Source organism: Pelodiscus sinensis, chromosome 14 (genome assembly GCF_049634645.1).
Source record: "Pelodiscus sinensis isolate JC-2024 chromosome 14, ASM4963464v1, whole genome shotgun sequence".
In the NCBI taxonomy this organism is placed as follows: Eukaryota; Metazoa; Chordata; order Testudines; family Trionychidae; genus Pelodiscus; species Pelodiscus sinensis.
In genome coordinates, this window is record NC_134724.1 from 2,533,129 (window position 1) to 2,552,174 (window position 19,046).

Consider the following 19,046-nt stretch of genomic DNA (forward strand, 5'->3'; position numbering starts at 1 on the left):
CGCCTCCTTTGAGATGGAAAGCGGAGTGATCCAGGGTTATCTCTCTCCCCTCCCCCAGTCTATTTATCACACCTACTCCCTCCACGGAGGTGAAATGCCAGAGGCGGGAGGGGGTTATGGCGGAGTACACTGAGCCCTGGCCATCCTGGAGTGGTAGAACAGCCGCTGGGAGGAGTGTGCTAGTGGGCACACATTATAACTGCCCTGTGGCCACGTGCGCTTGGCCAGGGGGCCACTGAGCCGTGCATAAAGGTGGTATAATGCCCCCTCCCACCTCGCCGTAGGAGTGCCAAGAAGAGCTGCTGCCCCTCTGAGGATCCACCCCTAAATGCCCGGTATTTTCCAAAAGGCGCATACGTTGCCTGCGGCTTCTCTTTCGCTGGTGAAGAGAGAAAACAGCCTTTGCAGACCTCGCTGGGTTTCACGTTGGCTGCGGGTTTGGAGCAGGAAGTGCAGAGGTTTGCATAATTGCATCGAGTTTGCAAAGCTTCGTGGCAGCTGCAGCGTTAGTGCAGCCTGGTGAGCAGGCCGAGTACTCAAGCGTGTCTGGTTGCTGCATTCCGGCGCCTCTGAAGGGGGCACCCAGAAGAATTTGGTCCATTCTGCCCGGGGGTCGAAGAAGAGTCATGGCCACACGGCGAATACTCGGCTCCAGGTTTTTGTCCCTGCCCCCTTATTTTCCTGCACAGTGCTTGGGCTATGTACCAGTGACGTCCTGTCCTGCTTTCATTATCCTCATGGGCCGCTTAACAGGATGCCCCGTCCCCCATCCAGCCAAAACTTCCGGCGTGTGCCCTTTTGCATGGACTAGATCGAAGGATGCGCCCTCTTGTTTGCGGCAGCAGTCGATCGCAGAGAACAGTTTGTAAATCGGGGTGAATGGGCGGGTGAGTTTCTGTCCGAGGATCCAGAGCCCACAAGATCACTGATCCGCAACTGAGCAAGAAAGAAATCTCATTTGATAGCCTAAAAGGATGGGGGACCAGAAGTTGCTTTCTGGGCACCTTTGATGGTGAGTGATGCAGGGGCAGGGCTTCTGGCCAGCCCTGAAACTAGGTGGGGTATGTTCCTGCATTTGTGGGACAAATAGAGTTGGTGCAGCTGCCTCTAAGGCTGTTCTTTGTCACAGATTTCCTCCCCCCCCTTCACCACTCATGGATGTAGAAAGCAAGCACGGGGCAGTGGGGGAGAGGAAGTGACACAACACACTTGCTAATGCCAGTAGGCCAAGCAAGAGCCAAGAGCTTTGTGGTACCATGTGAATGTGCTTTACCCCTTGTTGTATGGGTCGTGAGGCCATGTGGCATGGTGGCTGTTTCCTGCCCTAGGAGAGCCAAAGGAACAGGGTAGGAGTCAAGTGTGCGATGTCATGAGAATCTCTCAGGTCCCTGCCTCCAACATCAGGGGCTGAATTTGATCCAGGGCTTTCTACTTGTAAACTTGCCCTTTAACTTGCTAAAACGTGAGCCATAACGGTGCGGGTGTTGTAACGTCATTGACGTTGTTCTGGTAGTCTTGGTGGTCTGTTGTGGATTGTAATTCAGTGCGTCATCGCTGGGGGAGCGCCGACTTGCCTTGGAACCACTGTGCTGCTCGCAGGCTCTTTGGAGCAGAGAAATTAACCACCTCTGTTAAGGTTTCTGTCACCCATGCAGAAAAGCGAGCCAGGAGAAAAATCATGGCAGGTAAAACGGTGCAGAGCATGTGCTTGGGAGGGTCGCCGTGGAGCACTGTGCTGGTGTGGGCTGTCGTGAATGCAGAAACGAGAGTCGTCCTGCAGGGGGCACCGGGGCTACACGCCGAATGCCACGCAAGCAGTCCTGAGCCCAGCTTAATGCAGCCGGAATCCAGCGTTATAAGTCGTGCAAAGGGGGATGGACTCAGAAGCACGCAGGACTCAAAGGCACGGTGTTAGGCGTGCAGAATGGACAGGCAGCAAGGGGATGTCAGTCTGGAACAGTCTGACCACCCCACCAAAGAGAGAAAGTGGAGCAGCCATAGAAAAAGAGCAAGGAGTCCAGGGTTCAAAGGAGGCAGGGGAGGAGGACGCAGTGACCTGGTGATGGTTCTAGGGCAGCAGTTCTAATACTGTGGATTGCGAGCCCATCTGAATGCAGCCAAAGACCAAGGGTTTCCACCCTGAGTGGGGAGGGTCAAATTACAGGCCCTGTGCCCGGGGCCGAACTCCTTCGGCTTTGGTTTGTCCACCGGCCTGGGTGAGAGAGGCCAGGCGTTGGTTCCCCCCTCCAGGGGTCCTGCAGTAATTTTTGTTGTCAGAAGGGGTGTGCGCCCTGAAGTTGGAGGACCCCCGTTCTGGGTGACACCACAAAAGCTAGCCTCGGTACTAGCAAACCGCAGTGCAGCACACAAGCGGCCGTCTGTGCACAGCTAGGAAGCACCTGGCCTCGCAGGTGGCTGTTGGGCAGGCTGCAGAGGGAAAGAATGGGGAAATGGAACACCCAGAGCCGGCCCCGGGGATGTCGAGACGGCGATGAAGCATCAGAATCAGTTAGGGACCCGCGCACCTTGACAAGATGCGCAGGCAGCCGCAGACACTGCCCTGGCCCTCAAACGCCCCGAGATCCACGACACCGCAGATCCCAACGTACCAGAGATGCTGAGGGAAAGGGTTGTCTTTGGTGGTCACAGCTGCCTGTGGCAAGCTGTTCTTGCATTGTTTCCCAGATTGCATCAACTTTTGAGGGGCGTGTAGCATGCTCGAACAGTGTTGCGCAATTTGTATCTGTCCCTCTGCTTAGACTGTTCTGGGGATCTCCCATCCAGTGTCCCCTGTAAACTGTGCGCTTTTGTGGCTGCTCAAGGGAGCTAATCGGCTGCTAAACTCCGCAACTAGGTTTTTGTGTCTGCTGGTGGTGCACATGCCTCGGTGCACATAAAATTATTCTGCACGTGGATGGAAAAGATCAGAGGGGCCACTGCTCCCGCCCTTCACGCCGCCATGTAAAAATGGTCTTTCAAAACTTACTTTCATTGTCTAGTTTGTACCTTTCATCAAAGGCAGCGTCTGTCTTAGCTTGACTGAACTGCAGAGCTCCCGTCAGGCCGTATTGATTCAAATACGCTGGGGCAGTCTCCCATGTTCTCAGGTCTTAATGGGTAGGGCCCATACATCCTGTTCTCAAGTGCAGGACACGCCCTGTAACGGGGGTTAGGGCCTGCGTGGGGAACGCAACCTCTCTAAAGTATCGGCTTTGTTTTGTGGGGCGGAAGCAAAAGGGGAGAAGGCCTGAGTGTGAAAACGAAGAGCGCGGTGGCCCACTCGGCGTGTTGTAATGGGAAGTGTGATGTGGTGCTTGGTCTGAGGCTGGTTTGCACAATGCTCGCCACGTTCTTTTTGAAAATAACTCCAGGCGAAAGGACGGAAAATAGGGATGTTAAAGTGGGCGTATTCAGGTAAGGATGTAACTGCTGAAATTTCCAGCAGTGACATGTTTACATGCAGGGGGAAGTGACGGTCCAGCACTTGGTTGGTGCGGCCCCGCCTCCCCCATGCTGCCACCCGTGTGTCAAAGTAGGGATGTGAAGGACTAGTCGACTGTCCGATTAGCAAATGCTTACCGGGGAGCTGACAGGCTGGTCGACTAGTCGCTTCCTGCCCCCTTGCTGCCTCTATCAGAAAGAGGCAGCGGGGGGGGGGGGGGGGGGCTGAGAGGTACTTCAAAGTGGGACTCTCCCACTGATCCCGGGCTTCACGTGGTGCTTTCGCCTTTGAAGTGTAGCAACATCCCATGGGGCTGTTGCTACACTTCAAAGGCAGAGGTGCCCTATCGACTATTTGACTGGTCAGTTACTCGATACTTAACATCCTTAAACACAATTGAACATCACCCTGTTACAGCCCAGTCCAGACAAAGACTCGCTGCTCTTTGGCCTGCTCAGCACCCGAAGGATGAGAGAAGAGACTCTTGGTTCCTCCTCTCTCTCTCAGCTTTAGACTTTAACGCCATTTCCCCCTTGACGTGGGTTGGAGGCCAGATCTCACCCCTAACTTGGATGCCAGCTCTTTCTCTCTGCCTGGACTCTCCCCCCTTGGGGCACAAGGCTGTGTTGTGGCGTTTGGTCTCTCTCTGACTTTTCCTTTGCCTTCACTGTTAGAAGGGAAAGATTCCTTTAAAGGTGGATCCCAAAACTACTTACTGCCCAATGGATAGAGCCATGTGTGGATACAAAATTGACATCTGCAAAAATCAATTGTGGCTCTCCACAGCCACAGATGCAGCTACTGGCAGATATGAAGTGGAGATAGCCACAGATTTGTAGGGTTCTGGATATAAAATGTATATCTGCACCTGCAAAAATGAGCTTTGGATATCCACATCCGTGGAGACAGGCGAAACAAGGATACCTCCAATCAAGGGAAAACCTAGGTGTCCAGTATAAGAGACTCTTGCTTGGATTAGAGTAAGTAGAGCCAGTGGAAAAGTAAGTTCATTTGTGAACTAAATGTAAAAACTTAGCTCAGGACTAGACAGAAGATTTTTAAGATTAGTTTGAAATGGCAGGAAGGACTAGATAGGTTGGAAGGATGTACCTGTTCAGACTAGAATTTCACCCAGTCACTGGTGGTACATCTACACAGTAGCATTATTTCGGAATAACGTAGTGCGCGTCTACACTACAAGCCTTCATTTTGAAATAATGTCGAGCTGGAGGATTTCTTACCCCGACTCCTGTAACCCTCATTTCACAAGGAGTAAGGGAAATCGGAGGAAGAGTGCTCTTCCTTCGACTTCCTGCTGTGTAGACAGCGCCAAAAGCTGAATTAAGCTATTTCAACCTCAGCTACGCAATTGACGTAGCTCAAGTTGCGTGGCTGAATTTGATTTTTGTCCTGCTGTGTAGATGTACCTGGGTGAATTCTTTTTGATCAGTGCCATGTGATTATTTTGAAATGACCATCATTAACTACCACTTCCGTTTTCTATTTCTCTGCGTGTCGGCACCTCAAATCATTCAGCATCTACCAGTATTCTCACTCCTGTGTTGAAGCGAAGCTTCCATCACTGCTTTAGGAAGAAGTCCGGTTATTTGGGTGCGGGTTTCTACCAGTGTTCCCTGAACTTAGGCGGCCACCCAGCAAAGATTCAAATGCCACCTACTGATTAGCAGAGGGCCCACAGCTGGCAGCATGTGTTTCTGCTGGTGGTGCACATTCACCATGCCTTGGTGCACAGAACAAAATTTATTCTGCACATGGATAGAAAAATTAGAGGGAACATTGATTTCTACTCCTGAATTTGTCTCTTCCCCCCCTCTACTTCTCCCGGTACTACCTAGGGCCCATGTGGTATCTTGAATTATTGTGGCAAAAGGGCATACCTACTGCATACTTCCGGGTTTGCTTTTTGCTCCTGCCTTCATTTCAGATGTTTGAACTGGACATTTTATATAAGCCATAATATCTAAAACTTATTAATAGACACTTCTGGACTGTGTGTGGATTCTTATGCAAAACTTGGACACTTCTTGATCATAATTCTTCTTTGGAGAGGGTTGGGAAAAGAGAAATTGCGTTTGATTATTTTCTTTACCCTGGAATCCCTTGTGTTACCAGGGCACTCCCTTCACTCGGGCGGCGCCCCCTTGAATTCGGCACATGGGCTCCCTCCATGCCACGAATTCCACGTGATTCAACTAAAGTGGAGTTAGGTGTCTAGTACAGCTATTTTGATGCACCCGTGCGACTGCCTCACCCTTGACTTCACTTTCCCGCGGTGGCATTACAGCAATAGTCATTTTCAGCACCGTGATCATTTGCATAGTAACGGCCTCATGTATGCAAAGGGAAGGTTTCTCCATCTTCCTGACTCTGTGGTCTTGCAGACTCCCCTGGGACCTGCCCCCTTTACTTTTTAAAACGCACTGTTCTAAAGCAGTGGTTCTCCAAGTGTGGCCTGTGGGTCACTGGGGGGCCACAGCAGTCTTGCAGGTGGACTGTGGGCTCGGGGCTCCCCCCTGCAGCGGGGAGCCTGTGCTGGCGCGTCAGCCCCCTACCCCCTTCCAGCCGGCTTCCTGCTGTGGGGGGAAGAGGGACAAGCCTTGCAGGGGAAGGAAGTGGCTGCATGTGTTGCCGCTCTCCCTTACCCCCCCGGGGTGGGGGAACAGCAGCCCAGAAAACATCTCACCTGCAGGCTTTTCCCGCTGCTCCCATTGGCCGGAATCGCAGCCAATGGGAGCAGTGGGGTGCAGTGCCTGGGAGGCATGGAGCCAGGTAAAGTGTCCTCTAGCCTCCTGTGATGGCAAGTGAGGGAGCCCCCGGCCCTGCGCACTCATCCACAGCCAGAGTAACTCCACCAGCCAGTAGACTGGAAAGGTTTTCTTGCTTCTCCACGGTACAGCCCAGCACAGGCTCGACGTGGACAGAGGAGCCAAGGCAGACCAGACCTCCTTAGACCTCTTGGGAAAGGGGGTTCCCAGGCCCCTGAACCCCCCGCCCCCGGTACTGACTTAGTCTGTTTTCTTCATGCTTGCCCCAGCCAAGACTAAAGCAGCCCCCAGCAACTGTTCCCCCAGGCAGCTCCGGCCCTGGCTCTGTTCAGATTCCACCACCTAGCCCAGGTGTCGGGCGGCTTGGCCGTGCCTACGTGCCTTCCCTCAGGGACCACCCCCCGCTGGGCCACACACAGACACCGTCTCTGCAGAGCAGCACAGGCCGGTAGGGGTCACACACAGCCACCGGTGAATGTCAAACCAGAGTGGATCCCAGGTCACAAGAGGGTACCGCCCCCCCCCCCCAACAACATCACATCTCCTTCCGCCTGGACCCCGCACCTTCATCTCTCTCCTGCCCCTTCCTGCCGAGACCCCGCCCCTCTTGCCTGCTCCTGCCGCCCCTCTGCCACTCAGAGCCCGCCACTGAGGATGGTAGAAGGCGGGTAATTGGCTCATCGTGTAGTCGATAAGGGAAGGCGCTCAGGCCCTGCTCGCACCAGGCCTAGGGGCTGCCCCCCCGCAGCTCTGCATTTTAAATCTCATAAGAGCCGGGCTGGCTTTTATTCATTTAAAATGCAACGCCACAGTGGTCCAGGGCCCGGCGTGCGCCAGGCTTACTCTGTCCCATCTTGTGCTGGGTGGAGCAGCCCATGTTTGGGGGGGTCTCTGGGGAGGTGGGACTCGCCACGGACAGGGGCTGCTTCGTGGCAGGGGCCGCTTTCCACGGCAGCCCAGGCTGGCCACAAATACAGGCTGCTCCGCGGGATGCGAAGCAGCTTCTGTTCGCGGCAAGCGGGGCCTGTCACTGGTAGCCTCCCACACCCCTCCTTGTGCTGGACAGGCAGCACTGCGGAGACGGTGCTGGGGAGAACCAGCTTTCCCCTCCCTCTGACTCTGAGACTGAGGCAGCAAGATCAAGGGGAAAATGTGAGTACAGGCGACACCTGACTTACAACCGCCCGACTTACAACCCTCTGCATTTACAACCATTTTTTTCATGCACGATAGCTTCTAAACCCCCCCAATTTACGTCCGCCGCTCGCATTTACAACGGCGTACGCCGCAGACGCCGCACGTCCTCCCAAAACAGGAAACGCACACGGTCAGTCAGACTCACCCGTCTGCAGCTGCTGCTTGACCTACGTGCGTCTCTGCCACATTGCTCTTCACTTTTTGGTTATTTTTGTGCATTATTTGAATTATTTAGTTTCGTTTTCCTCCATTTCCATGGTCCATTTTGGTATTTTTAGGGTATGAAATGGGTTTCCAGGAACGGAAAATTGCGCCTATGGGAAATAAGGGCTCGACTTACAACGGTTCTCCAGGAACCAATTAGGTCGTAAATGTGGGGGTTGCCTGTAATCGACTCGACTACCGGATAAGCCTATTCAACGACTTGCGTCCATCCCTGCCCTCCACTCCCCAGTCCAGTCCGTCACCCAAGCTTCCAGCCAGACCTTCACTCCCCAGCCTGCTCCTGCACCCATTCTGTCATGATGGGTAGTTGGCTGGTGGTCTGCGGAAAGGTGTGTGAGCAGGGTGGGCCACAGACCAAAACGTCTGAGAACTGCTCTTCTAAAGACAACTCAGACTCTGTCTCGCAGTTGGGGGATGTGAGTCTTGGAAGACCGTTCTACCTGCCGCTCTTCCTGCCCCCAGAGTTTCAATGGTCTGTGGTCCCCCTAGGAGATCGAGATCACGCTGAGCTCTGCAATGCAGTCAGAAGGGTGTATTCCTCTCCCAGGGAGGGAGAACTTGCCTGGTGATGTGGGAGTGTTTGCGCTCTGATGCTGGCTAAGTGGGGGAGGATTTACTGCAGATTCCTAGCGGTAGCGGGTTACAGCGCGTGATGTGTATCCTGCTAGTGTTTCTGCCGGTGATGGACTGAGCGTGGTAAGGCTGCATTGGGGTTTGGGTTAAAAATGAACCGTTTTATTCTTTAATGGCTGTGGTGGGGCTTTTTGGATCATACGGGCGTCTGTGTTTCTGGAACGTTGAGCTGTGTCCTGTGAAAGTAGCACCTTTCTGTGGACTGCTTCTCAGCAAGGAACGCCCAGACCGATTTATCCCATCCACCCCTATGAGGTCCTGGCTGCAGCTGGAATGCCAGCTTTTGCTGAATGAGGTGGGGTCAGCATTTGTGAAAGCCCACGGGCAAATCCTGCATCCTCTTTTTCCTCCTCCTCCTGTTCCCCTCCCATCCACTACATGTGGACCATTAAGAAAAGATCAGTGCCCACTTGCGCTCTCTCCAGTATGGGCAAAGGGGAGGATGAGATAGAAGGGATGGAATCAATGTTCTCCCCCCCTGGCCTGCATCCATGTGTGGAATAAATTTAGTTGCACGCACTGAGGCATATGTGGATGTGCACCACCAGTAAAAACATGCTGCTGGCTGTGGACGCTCTGCCAATCAGCTGGGTAGCATTTGAAACTCTCCGGGCGGCCGTCCAAGGGCTCATCTTTCAGGGAACATCAGATAGGATCCGTACCCCATACGCTCAGGTGAGCCCAGGGGGAATCGGGCTGTATCCACTATAGCTTCCCGTTTCAGAAGCATCAGAAGCCTGCCTTATAAACTCTATACGAAAAATCCATCTCTGTGGGGAAAATCTTGCTTTAGAACTGCCAAGCCCACAGAATATTGAGGCGGGGACTTCCAAGATTATATTGTGGAGTTACGATTACAGAGTCATGGAGATCAGATTCTCCCTAAAAACATCGCCGTGCATAGCATTAGTCAGCCTGTTTCACTTCCCAGAAGATCTCTCTGCAGCCGCCAGTCTAAAATTAAAGTTTCCTTCTTTGAATAGCTTGTTGTAATACATTGAGATAATTTCTTAATGCAGAAAATGGTCTTTTAAATGACTGATGTCTTGCACTGACAAGCAAGAAGTTATCAGAGCTGGAGGCTCTTTAATGAAGCCTTGAATATTCCACTCTATTGTTAAAATGTCTTGAGCAGTAACTTTGATGAACAGTTGTTGGGAGTTTTACTGGTATATCATGTAAACTAGCATTAACGCAATCGAACTGGCTCTCGGTCATTTGCAGAATGCCATCAGCGTTCAGGTTTGCTTCATTTGTCCTTTAATAGGTATGTTTGTGAAATGTCGCTAAAATCTATTGTGAGATGTGAAGCTAGTATTGTAAACAGTACTTCATGTCAGAAGCTGGAAAGAACTTCTCTGGTGCAGCTGCAAAGCAGAAAAGCAAACTCTTGGGTGCGGTTCCATCGCTTCGGTTTTTTTTGTGCTTTCCTTGTGAAGAAAATGTTTGAACATTTATATGTCTGACTGGAGGATAAACACTTGAACACATTTGAATTTTGTCTTTCAGGTTAAAGAACTCGTTCTTGACAACTGTAGGTCAAATGAAGGCAAAATTGAAGGACTCACAGATGAGTTTGAAGAGCTGGAATTCTTAAGTACAATCAACGTAGGCCTAAGCTCAGTTGCAAACTTACCAAAGTTAAACAAACTTAAGAAGGTAAATAAAGAAGTGCCATGTGGAGTATTTCTCTTTTTTTGAATATTTTTTTTCTTGTGTAAGAACTTCCTCCTAACCAGCTCAGTTGTGTTGTGATAAAGGTTTCTTCTAAAACCTCCTGGGTTTTTTTTGTGTCTTAACTTCTAGCTCGAACTAAGCGATAACAGAATCTCAGGCGGACTGGAAGTATTGGCAGAAAAGTGTCCAAACCTCACGCATCTAAACCTAAGCGGCAACAAAATAAAAGACCTCAGTACAATAGAACCTCTGGTGAGTTAATGCAACAGCAAAAAGTGCTTTAAGCCCCTTTAGATGGATGTAATGGGTCTTGCTAGGTCTAAACGCACAGGCTTCGTAGGTGAGTGTGGTTGTGAGCCTACTCACAGGGAAAAGCTTGTGGTGTTGGGTACTCAGACTCCATGGGCCTGGGGAAGATCGAGGCTGCTGCAATCGATTTTCCAGGGTTCAGTTTAGTGGGTCTAGTTAAGACCTGCTAAATCAAACTCAGAGGGTGCCCTTGTTGGTGCTCCTGCTCCTGCAAGGAGTAAGGGAAGCCGACAGGAGCATTTGCTCCCATCAGCCTCCCGTTGTGGGGACAGCAGGGAAACTTGAATCAAGGTACGTCGACTCCGGCTACGTAGTTAATATAGCGAGAGTTGTGTGTCTTGATTTGACCTTCCCCTTTAGTGTAGACTTGGCCTGAGGCAGGCAATGATACATTGGGCTGGGTGTGTGCAATAAAGCCTCCCTCTAGTGGCCAGTCCTCATCAGATAGTGAGTACATGTCCATAGAGGGAGGTGGGGCACCGGCAGAAGTGGAGGAGATGGGTAGGGTTTAGGGGGATTTGTAGTGGGATATGGGGTCCTTAGAGCAGCTCTGCTACAGTCAGTAGCAACCTCAGGTTGCTCTCTGGTGGCTGTACGCTGGGCTATGCCATAAGTTGTGTTGGTTGGCTCAGTCCGGTGCCTAGTGGACGTTTTTTTGGCACCCCAGTCCTCTTCCCGTTTGTGTTTAATCCTAATTAGCACACCTGCTCCTTAAAGAACACCCACGTTCTGGAAAGGGCCAACGTTACCTTGTGCTACGGTCTCCGCGCCAAAAATGATGCCATCGATCCACGGGAGAGCGGATGTGGCAGGGGGAGGGGTAAAATGGGGGAGATAAGCCATGGAATGTGCCCCTCAGCCCCACCTCTCCAATGAACAAAGTTTTGCTGATGTCCCCCATTTGGAAATCTGTGGGCCGTTCCCATCTCTTCCATGTCCTGCGCTCCCCCAAGGGTATATCCGGCCTCGCTCTGCCAGCCTAATCTTATAACGACCCCCCTCTTTTCCTGTTGGATCCCTTCATAGCTCTTGTTTTCATGGCACTGCAACGGTTTCAGAACACAGCCCGCTGCCCTTCACCTCATGCCCTTATAATACCGTTTGGCACGATGTCTAGGAATCCTGCTGTAAAATCCGGGGCCGTGGCAGGCTCTCTCACCAAGCCTTCGCTCTTCTTATCCCATTACTATCGTTCAATTCTCACGCGCTCCTGCCGATATCTGTCCCGTTTGCGCGTTAACGGGCAGCGCTTCAGTCTGTAAAGCGCACTCCCAAGACGAGTCTCTGAGGGGGCCTCTGCTTTTTTTTTTTTTTTTCCTACTTCCAGAAAAAATTAGAAAACCTGAAGAGTTTAGATCTGTTCAATTGCGAGGTCACCAACTTGAACGACTACCGAGAAAATGTCTTCAAACTCCTCCCCCAACTCACATATCTCGACGGCTATGACCGGGATGACAAAGAGGCCCCAGATTCCGACGCAGAGGGCTACGTGGAGGGCCTGGATGATGAAGAGGAGGATGAAGATGGTATGTTACTGGCTCCATGTAGCACGTTTGAGGTGGTAGCCAACTGATGTGCATGCTTCTCGCTCCTCCATAAGCAGCCCCGACCCCCAGTTCCCTGGCTTTTGTAGATCAGAAAGTACCTCGGGTTCCTCCTTAGAGACTGAGGGAAAACTAGACTTGGCTAGCTCAGGCGGTACCCAGTGCTTATCTTCAATCCGAGTACGGGGAGATCTGGCCAGAGGGAGACCGAGACAAGCGTTCGGGCAGCAAATGGGAAGAGGCGAAACAGAGGGGAAGGCAACAGGAGGGAGACACTGATAAGAGAAGCCGAAAGCGCATGCACCTTGCTCTCCGTCTTCCGAGCCTTTTACAGTGAGGCGGTAACAAGGCATTTTCCCCAGTTCCAGTGGAGGAAGCAGTGGGGAATGAAAAGTGGTGGGGAGAAGCTAACCACGCCCCGCTGGTAAAGACTGAGGGGGCAGGCCCTCAGAAAGGAGGGAGGGTCAGAGACTGCCAGTGGAAGAAGGGAACAGAAGCCGAACAAGCACGTGAGGCTGAGGTGCTGGCTAATAGGACAGTGTAAGGCTAACTGTGACTGAAAGAGCTCAGGGGAGCCAGGAAGGCCCATGTTGACGTTTTCCGGGGGCCAGCATGGCCAGAGAAGCCGAGAGCGATTTCTGTTCACGTTTGGAAAGCTCACGTGCCCATTTTCCTAGGGGGTCGCGTACCATTCGGCTCCCCCCCCCCCCCCCCCCCCCGCAGTCCGAGGTACGCAGTCAGTTGGGCGCGGGTCAGGCTGGGCTTGGGGAATTTTCTAGACTCTTCAAACCAAGCCGAAAAGCGAAGCGCACGGAACAGCTGGACTCGCGCTTCCTCCGTGGGTGCGGATTGTGTTGTGCTGGGTGAACTGGCGGGGGGCCCAGTGGAAACGCAGGCCCGAGTGGAAAGGCTTTCACTTGCGCCTCCAGAATTCATGCTGGGTGCTGGGTTAGTGCTACCGGGAGCTCCTTCACGTTGCTCTTGCAGGGACTGAACGGCCGCGGGGGGCGGGACTTTCTCCTCACCAGGGCAGGCCGAGGCTGCTACTCACAGCTCTTTTCCTCCCCGGATGTAAGGAGCAAGCGGGAGGGTAGAGTGTTTGGGTCAGGCTGTGATGCTGGGGAGCCTGCTGGCAGCATTACGGGAAGCTGCTGTAAATTAGAGCAGCCCCAAGTCTGCTCTGACCTATGCCCAGGTCTCCTATCCTCCCCCAACAGATCAATATCGGGCAGGCGCCCCGGTGGTGTTAAGCCACAGTCGCACCGCCCTGTGCAGGATTCGCTCCGGTCTCCTACTTTGCGCCTGGAAAAGCAACAGGCTAGATTCTGCCTTCAAGCAGAACTTGTGTGCGTCCCTTTTCCATCAATAGGAAAGCAGGATTTGGCTGGTCGTGTTTGGAAACTAGGTTTCCTGTAGACAGTTAACTGAGTTGATAGTCTTGCTTGCCTGTGCAGAAGAGGAGTACGATGAAGATGCTCAAGTAGTAGAAGATGAAGAGGAGGATGAGGAGGAGGAGGAAGGAGAAGAGGAGGATGTGAGCGGGGAAGAGGAGGTAAGGATTCATGGCAGACCTTGAGTGGCAGGGAATATCTGCCGTGCAGGTATTTGGACCTGGCGCAGTGTAAACCACAGCACAGCTTTTGTGTTTTTAAGTGCACTTTTTTTCATCCATCTAAGAAGCCGTGAAAGTAAGTGGGGGCAGGTTTTGAAGAGTATCTGCCTGTGAGCCAGCTGCCCTCTAGTGACCATGGACAAATCATTCAACTTATTTGGATCAGGTTGAAAACAGATGTACCTTTCAGCAGCTCTGCCAGCACCAGCCCCGGAGCTAGCTGCTTGTCTCACGCAGCCCGTTCAAAGCTGGAGTCGAAGTTTCTTGTAAACCGTTGAGAAAAAGAACATGTCTCCAAAAGCAAATGCTGAAAAAGCGCACCCAGAATTGCACAATGCTACTCATTTAAGTCACACTCTTAGTCAGAGCATGTATTTGAGAATAAGATTGCTCTGAAAGTGGAAAACAGAAGGTGGGGGTGTTCGTCAGTGGCATGTATCTAAAAATAAAAAGGTGCCAATTTTTATAATACAGAGATTTGTTCCCTAAGTCTAACTTCAGAGAGATCGAATGCGTAAAACAGAGAACGCAGCAGGGTGTGGTTCCTGCAACGGACGTCTCTCTCCCCTTCTCCCCCCCTTCCTGCCCTCTTCTCCATCACCGTGGCTTCCCCTCCTTTGCTAAAGTATTAACAGAAGTGATGAGGTCCTGTGTTCCAAGTGTGTAACTCTGGAATGCTTCTAACGACCCTTGAGGCATGATTTACACTTGTGAGCTTAAAGTGCCACAGTGGCAGTGTGGTCACAGCACCAGCGCTGGAAGAGAGCTCTCTCAGTGCGCTAGGATAACCATCTCTGAGGGGGACTAGCTAACAGCGCAGGGCACCTGTTTACACTGGCGCTATACAGCGCTGTAACTTGCTGCGCTCAAGGGCGGGGAGGTCTTGTCACACCCTGAGCGAGAAAGTTGCGGTGCAGTAAAGTGGCCGTGCGGACAAGCCCTTGGTGTGGTGTTATGTTTGCCCACCTAGGCCCTCACCTCGTTGAAGTGAGTGGAAGTTTTGCCCCTGACGCCACTGCACTCATGAGTTAAATGTTTGCGTTTCCGTATCCATGTGGCTTTTAAAACGAGGCAGTGGGAAGATTGGTTTCTTCTTTGAGAGGGGGGCAGAATTTTAAATGAAATCGGGTCATATGGCGACTCTTGAGTCCTGTTGTGAAGAGGCATCCAGAATCCAGGAAGGCATTTTAGAGAATCAACTTGCAGTCTTCTGCGGGAGTGGAGGGAAGATGCCTTTCCAGAATTTGCTCAAATGTCAAGAAACTGTTGTTGAGTTGTGCTGATTGGGGAAGGTGTCGGGCACTGATCTTTTTGTGACTTTTTTTTTTCCCCCCTGTAGGAAGATGAAGAAGGTTATAATGATGGTGAAGTAGATGATGAGGATGAAGAAGAAGAAGTCGGTATGGCAATAATGCAAACTTTAATACTGAACAAAAGTAGTAATGTACTCTTTTCTAAAAGCAGAATTGCAAGTACCTAAAAGAGTGTTATAAAAAGGAGGAAGAAAAATTGTTCTCCTTGGGGTTTGATGACGGGACAAGAAGCAGTGGGCTTAAATTGCAGCAAAGGCGGTTGAGGTTGGACATTAGGAAAAACTTCCTGACTATCAGGGTGGTTAAACACTGGAATAAGTTGCCTGGGGGAAGAGGGGATGGAGGGGTTGTGGAATCACCATCTTCGGAGATATTTAAGAGCGAATTAGACAGGCATCTATCAGGGATGATCAGATGGTGCTTAGTCCAGCCGTGAGGGCAGGGGACTGGACTCAATGACCTCTCGAGGTCCCTTCCCTTTCTAGGATTCTGTGATGCTGTTGTGGGGCTAAGCCAGCTCTTCAGGTAGCAGTTTGTAGGAATTGCTTGTGTTTGTGGTCATGCTGTGACGCAACCCATGTTTATTTTGCAGATGAAGAAAGAGGGCAGAAGAGAAAACGAGAGCCTGAAGACGAGGGCGACGAAGATGATTAAACTGAATAACCTATTTTGAAAGTTTCTTATTGTGATTTGACTGTTTTTACCTTGTATTTCCCCCTCCCTCCCCGACTTTATTTTTTTTCTGATTGTAATGTTGCTGTGGGAATGAGAGGGAAAAGCGGAATGGGTGGGCGAGGGAATAAAATACTATTTTTACTGCCACTCCTACTTTTCATTTTTAAAATTTTTCTTTTTGTCCCTTTTTAGTTCCTGTGAATGCAATAGTAAGTATAAACCAAGTGGCAATTTGTTTCTTATTATTGGAGTGGATAGTTTTGACATCTTAAACTTAAGCTCAGTAGAGGATATCCAAAATAGACCTAGTCTGTTTTGAGACAGCTCCCGTTGTCGGGATTTACCATCTCTGCCAGTCACTAAGAATATTGTAAGCAGTTTTTGGGGGATGCTGCAGATGTAGGCAAAGCATCCGGTCCACAGCAACAGGTGTGAGAATGGCATCTTGATAAAAGTGATTTCTTTGTTGCCTGTTTGTGAATGACTGCCATTTTCAGCCAATGCTTTTTCCCTGCTTCGGTAGGTAACTCTTCTTTTGCTGTTTGTAAATAGTGACCAAACGTGTTCTTTTGGGTTTTTTGTTTTTCTTTTGTTGAGTTCTTTTGGATCTGGTTTATGGGGTGATGACTTTGCAATCCCCCTCTGTGTGTTGTGGTTTTGGGGGGGGTTTTTTTCTTTCTGTTTTGGTTCTTTTTGTCTGGGGTTCAGCCAATACACTGAAAATGGCAGGCATTTAAATATATATATAAATATATATAAAAAGTGTTCCTAATTCCTGAGTTACTAGTGAAATGAATTTGACAATTGTAATAAAAAAATGTTTCAACCCTTTTAAATAAGGTGTGTACTATTTTGGTCTGTAATATAGAACAACACTTAGTCAATTTTAAGTGATGAGAAACGACTTCCACTTGTGCTATATACTTTGAAAATTTTTACAAACCTAAATACGGGAGACAGTACAGCATGTAGTGTAGAAGGTTTCTTTTCATACACGCAAGCACGAAATACTAATACAAAATTGTATTTTCTTACCTAGTGGAAGTCAGTAAAATGACTGAAAATACCTAGTGAATGTACAGTTTTACTTTCATATCCCTCTTTAAAATAGCTTTAGAAGTGACTTGTATTTCCTAGTCAATATTTCATCTGTATAAATACATTTGCAAGTTTTTTTTCCCAGAAGAGCCAAACTTTGAGTTTTATGTCTGTTTGTCATTGATGAATTTCAATAAATCTTTTTATACAATTTTTTTTTTGTGGCTTATTTGAGTAACATAGGCCACTGCGAATGAACTGCATACCTTTTTAAAAAGGCATTTCATGGTAATCTATTCTGTTGAATTCCCTGGTATTTTTAGTAGTCGCTTGATACGTTTTCTTCTATAAATTGCTCTAAGTCATGGTTGGGTGAAAGCAAGGAAGATATCTCCAGTTTAAAAGAAATGGCGGTATGCTATCTCTCTTTCACAACGTTTAAATTGCCAATAAGGTGACTCTTATACTTTAGCATGTTAATTTTTGCTATCAGTGGTCTGTCCTCACCATATTAATTCAAGCTCAAGAGAGAGAGCCTTTGGCTTTCTACTGATTGTTTTAGTTACCAGGGCTTTACGTGTTAGTTGCTAGGCTAGTCTGTTTAGCAATATTGGTGTGGTTTTTGTTTGCTGATGAACGAGATGACGGTTCCTAGAGGTCGTCCTTTGTTTCTTATTGGAGATCCAAAGCAAAATCTCCTTGTTTTCCTTTTTTGAGTAACTAGTTCTGTACCATAGATGCGTGGTGTACAATATTCATAAAAGGGGTACACACAGAACTATATAAGATACGGAAGAGCGCACGCACCCACTCAATCCCTGGCCTGTAAGAATGCCGGTTGCATTATGTACCTGTGTATTCGCAGGTGGACAACTACATTAGTTACAGCATTTGTTTGCAAGGTGCTTTTTAAAGTACGTGAAAGTAGAAGTGAATATGATCTACGTATTGTAAGTAAAATTGGTAAGTTTAAGGGCCACATCCCTCCAACCAGAGTAGTTGTTAGAAGGTTTAACTAAGGTTACAGCTACATTACAGCGGGGATCTAGCCTCTGACATCGATCCACCGGCAGTTGATTGAGAAGGTCTTGTGAAGACCCCCCAGATCTACCGCAGATCACTCTGCAGTTGACGCCTCTGTTCTACTCCCGCCGAGAAGAATAAGTTGACGAGAGTATTTCCATCTCCTCCCTGCGATAACTCGACCTAAGATACATCGACTCCAGCTATGTTATTCATATGGCTGGAGCTGCAAACCTGAGGTTAACTTTCTGCAGCAGTGTAGACATAGGCTAACAAACACCAAGTGCTTCCAGAACCTTATCTCCAGTAGATCTGCTGTCTCTAACTCCAGATAGACAATCGGTGGGGATACTTGTATTAAGTTCCCTATTGTAGATATGGCCTTACACCAGTGGAGCAGAATCTGGTCTGTTACCATTCTTCTAAAACTAATGGCCTTCCTCTAGGCTGTTTTATGATGGAACAAACTTATGGGAGTTATCTGGAAGCACAGTTTATAAAGCGTAATAGGACTTAAGTCACTGTTTTGTTTATTCTACTAGTAGTCTCAGTGTGCCTCTGGTGGTTCATATGCCAGAGGAATGCATTGCATGGACACCCCCATAAAGTAAACATGGACCGAGATGATTATTCATGTTGCTTGGGACTGTGCTATTACATTATTTATTTATTATACATCTAGGCTACGTCTAGACTGGCATGATTTTCCAGAAATGCTTTTAACGGAAAAGTTTTCCGTTAAAAGCATTTTTGGAAAAGTGCGTCTAGATTGGCCACGGATGCTTTTCCGCAAAAGCACTTTTTGCAGAAAAGCGTCCGTGGCCAATCTAGACGCGCTTTTCCGCAAAAAAAGCCCCGATCGCCATTTTCGCGATCAGGGCTTTTTTGTGGAAAACAAATCTGAGCTGTCTACACTGGCCCTTTTGCGCAAAACTTTTGCGCAAAAGGGACTTTTGCCCGAACGGGAGCAGCATAGTATTTCCGCAAGAAGCACTGATTTCTTACAGTAGGAAGTCAGTGCTTTTGCGGAAATTCAAGCGCCCAGTGTAGACAGCTGGCAAGTTTTTCCAGAAAAGCGGCTGATTTTCTGGAAAAACTGGCTAGTCCAGACACAGCCCTGTTGTGTTCCCTCCCTCTGGGGCATCGGGTATTGGTCACTGTGGGCAGACAGGACACTGGGCTAGATGGATCTTTGGTCTCACCCAGTCTGGCCGCTCTTATGACTTGACCCAATGTCCGTGGAAAAGCTACAGTCCATACCTCACATCAGATGCAGATCTCTTTCATCTTTCATCGAAGGCTTCTCTGCAGTTGCTTGGGACTGTGCTATTACATTATTTATTTTTATACATCTAATGTCCTGTGGAGCAGAGACTTTGCGAGAGACGTCCTATCATTGCAATGTGTACCTGTGTCTAGCCAGGGAGTGGTGCAATGAAAAGTGCAGTTGAAAAATGTCCTTGTGTTCCATGGACAAGAATATAAAATAGTGATGAAAATAATCCATCTGCTCTATAGCAGCAACTTTGAAAATCTAATTCTTTAAAAAAAATGTTTCAGGGTTGGCGACTG

At 49.4% G+C, this 19,046-nt stretch overlaps 1 protein-coding gene across 5 annotated transcripts in view; it reads left to right on the forward strand.

Moving 5' to 3' along the window:
- The window catches only part of ANP32A (acidic nuclear phosphoprotein 32 family member A), a 30,671-nt gene extending 14,007 nt beyond the window's left edge, over positions 1–16,664 (forward strand). For 4 of the 5 annotated variants that reach the window (XM_006132081.2, XM_025189188.2, XM_014578066.2 and 1 more), the window contains exons 2-7: positions 9,793–9,942; positions 10,090–10,212; positions 11,597–11,795; positions 13,268–13,365; positions 14,765–14,825; positions 15,331–16,664. In XM_006132081.2, coding sequence (XP_006132143.1) covers positions 9,793–9,942; positions 10,090–10,212; positions 11,597–11,795; positions 13,268–13,365; positions 14,765–14,825; positions 15,331–15,392 — 693 coding nt within the window. In that variant the 3' untranslated portion in view covers positions 15,393–16,664. The remainder of the gene's footprint in view (positions 1–9,792; positions 9,943–10,089; positions 10,213–11,596; positions 11,796–13,267; positions 13,366–14,764; positions 14,826–15,330) is intronic. The other variant, XR_012895676.1, reaches the window with a different exon arrangement.
- Positions 16,665–19,046: the final 2,382 nt, after the last annotated feature.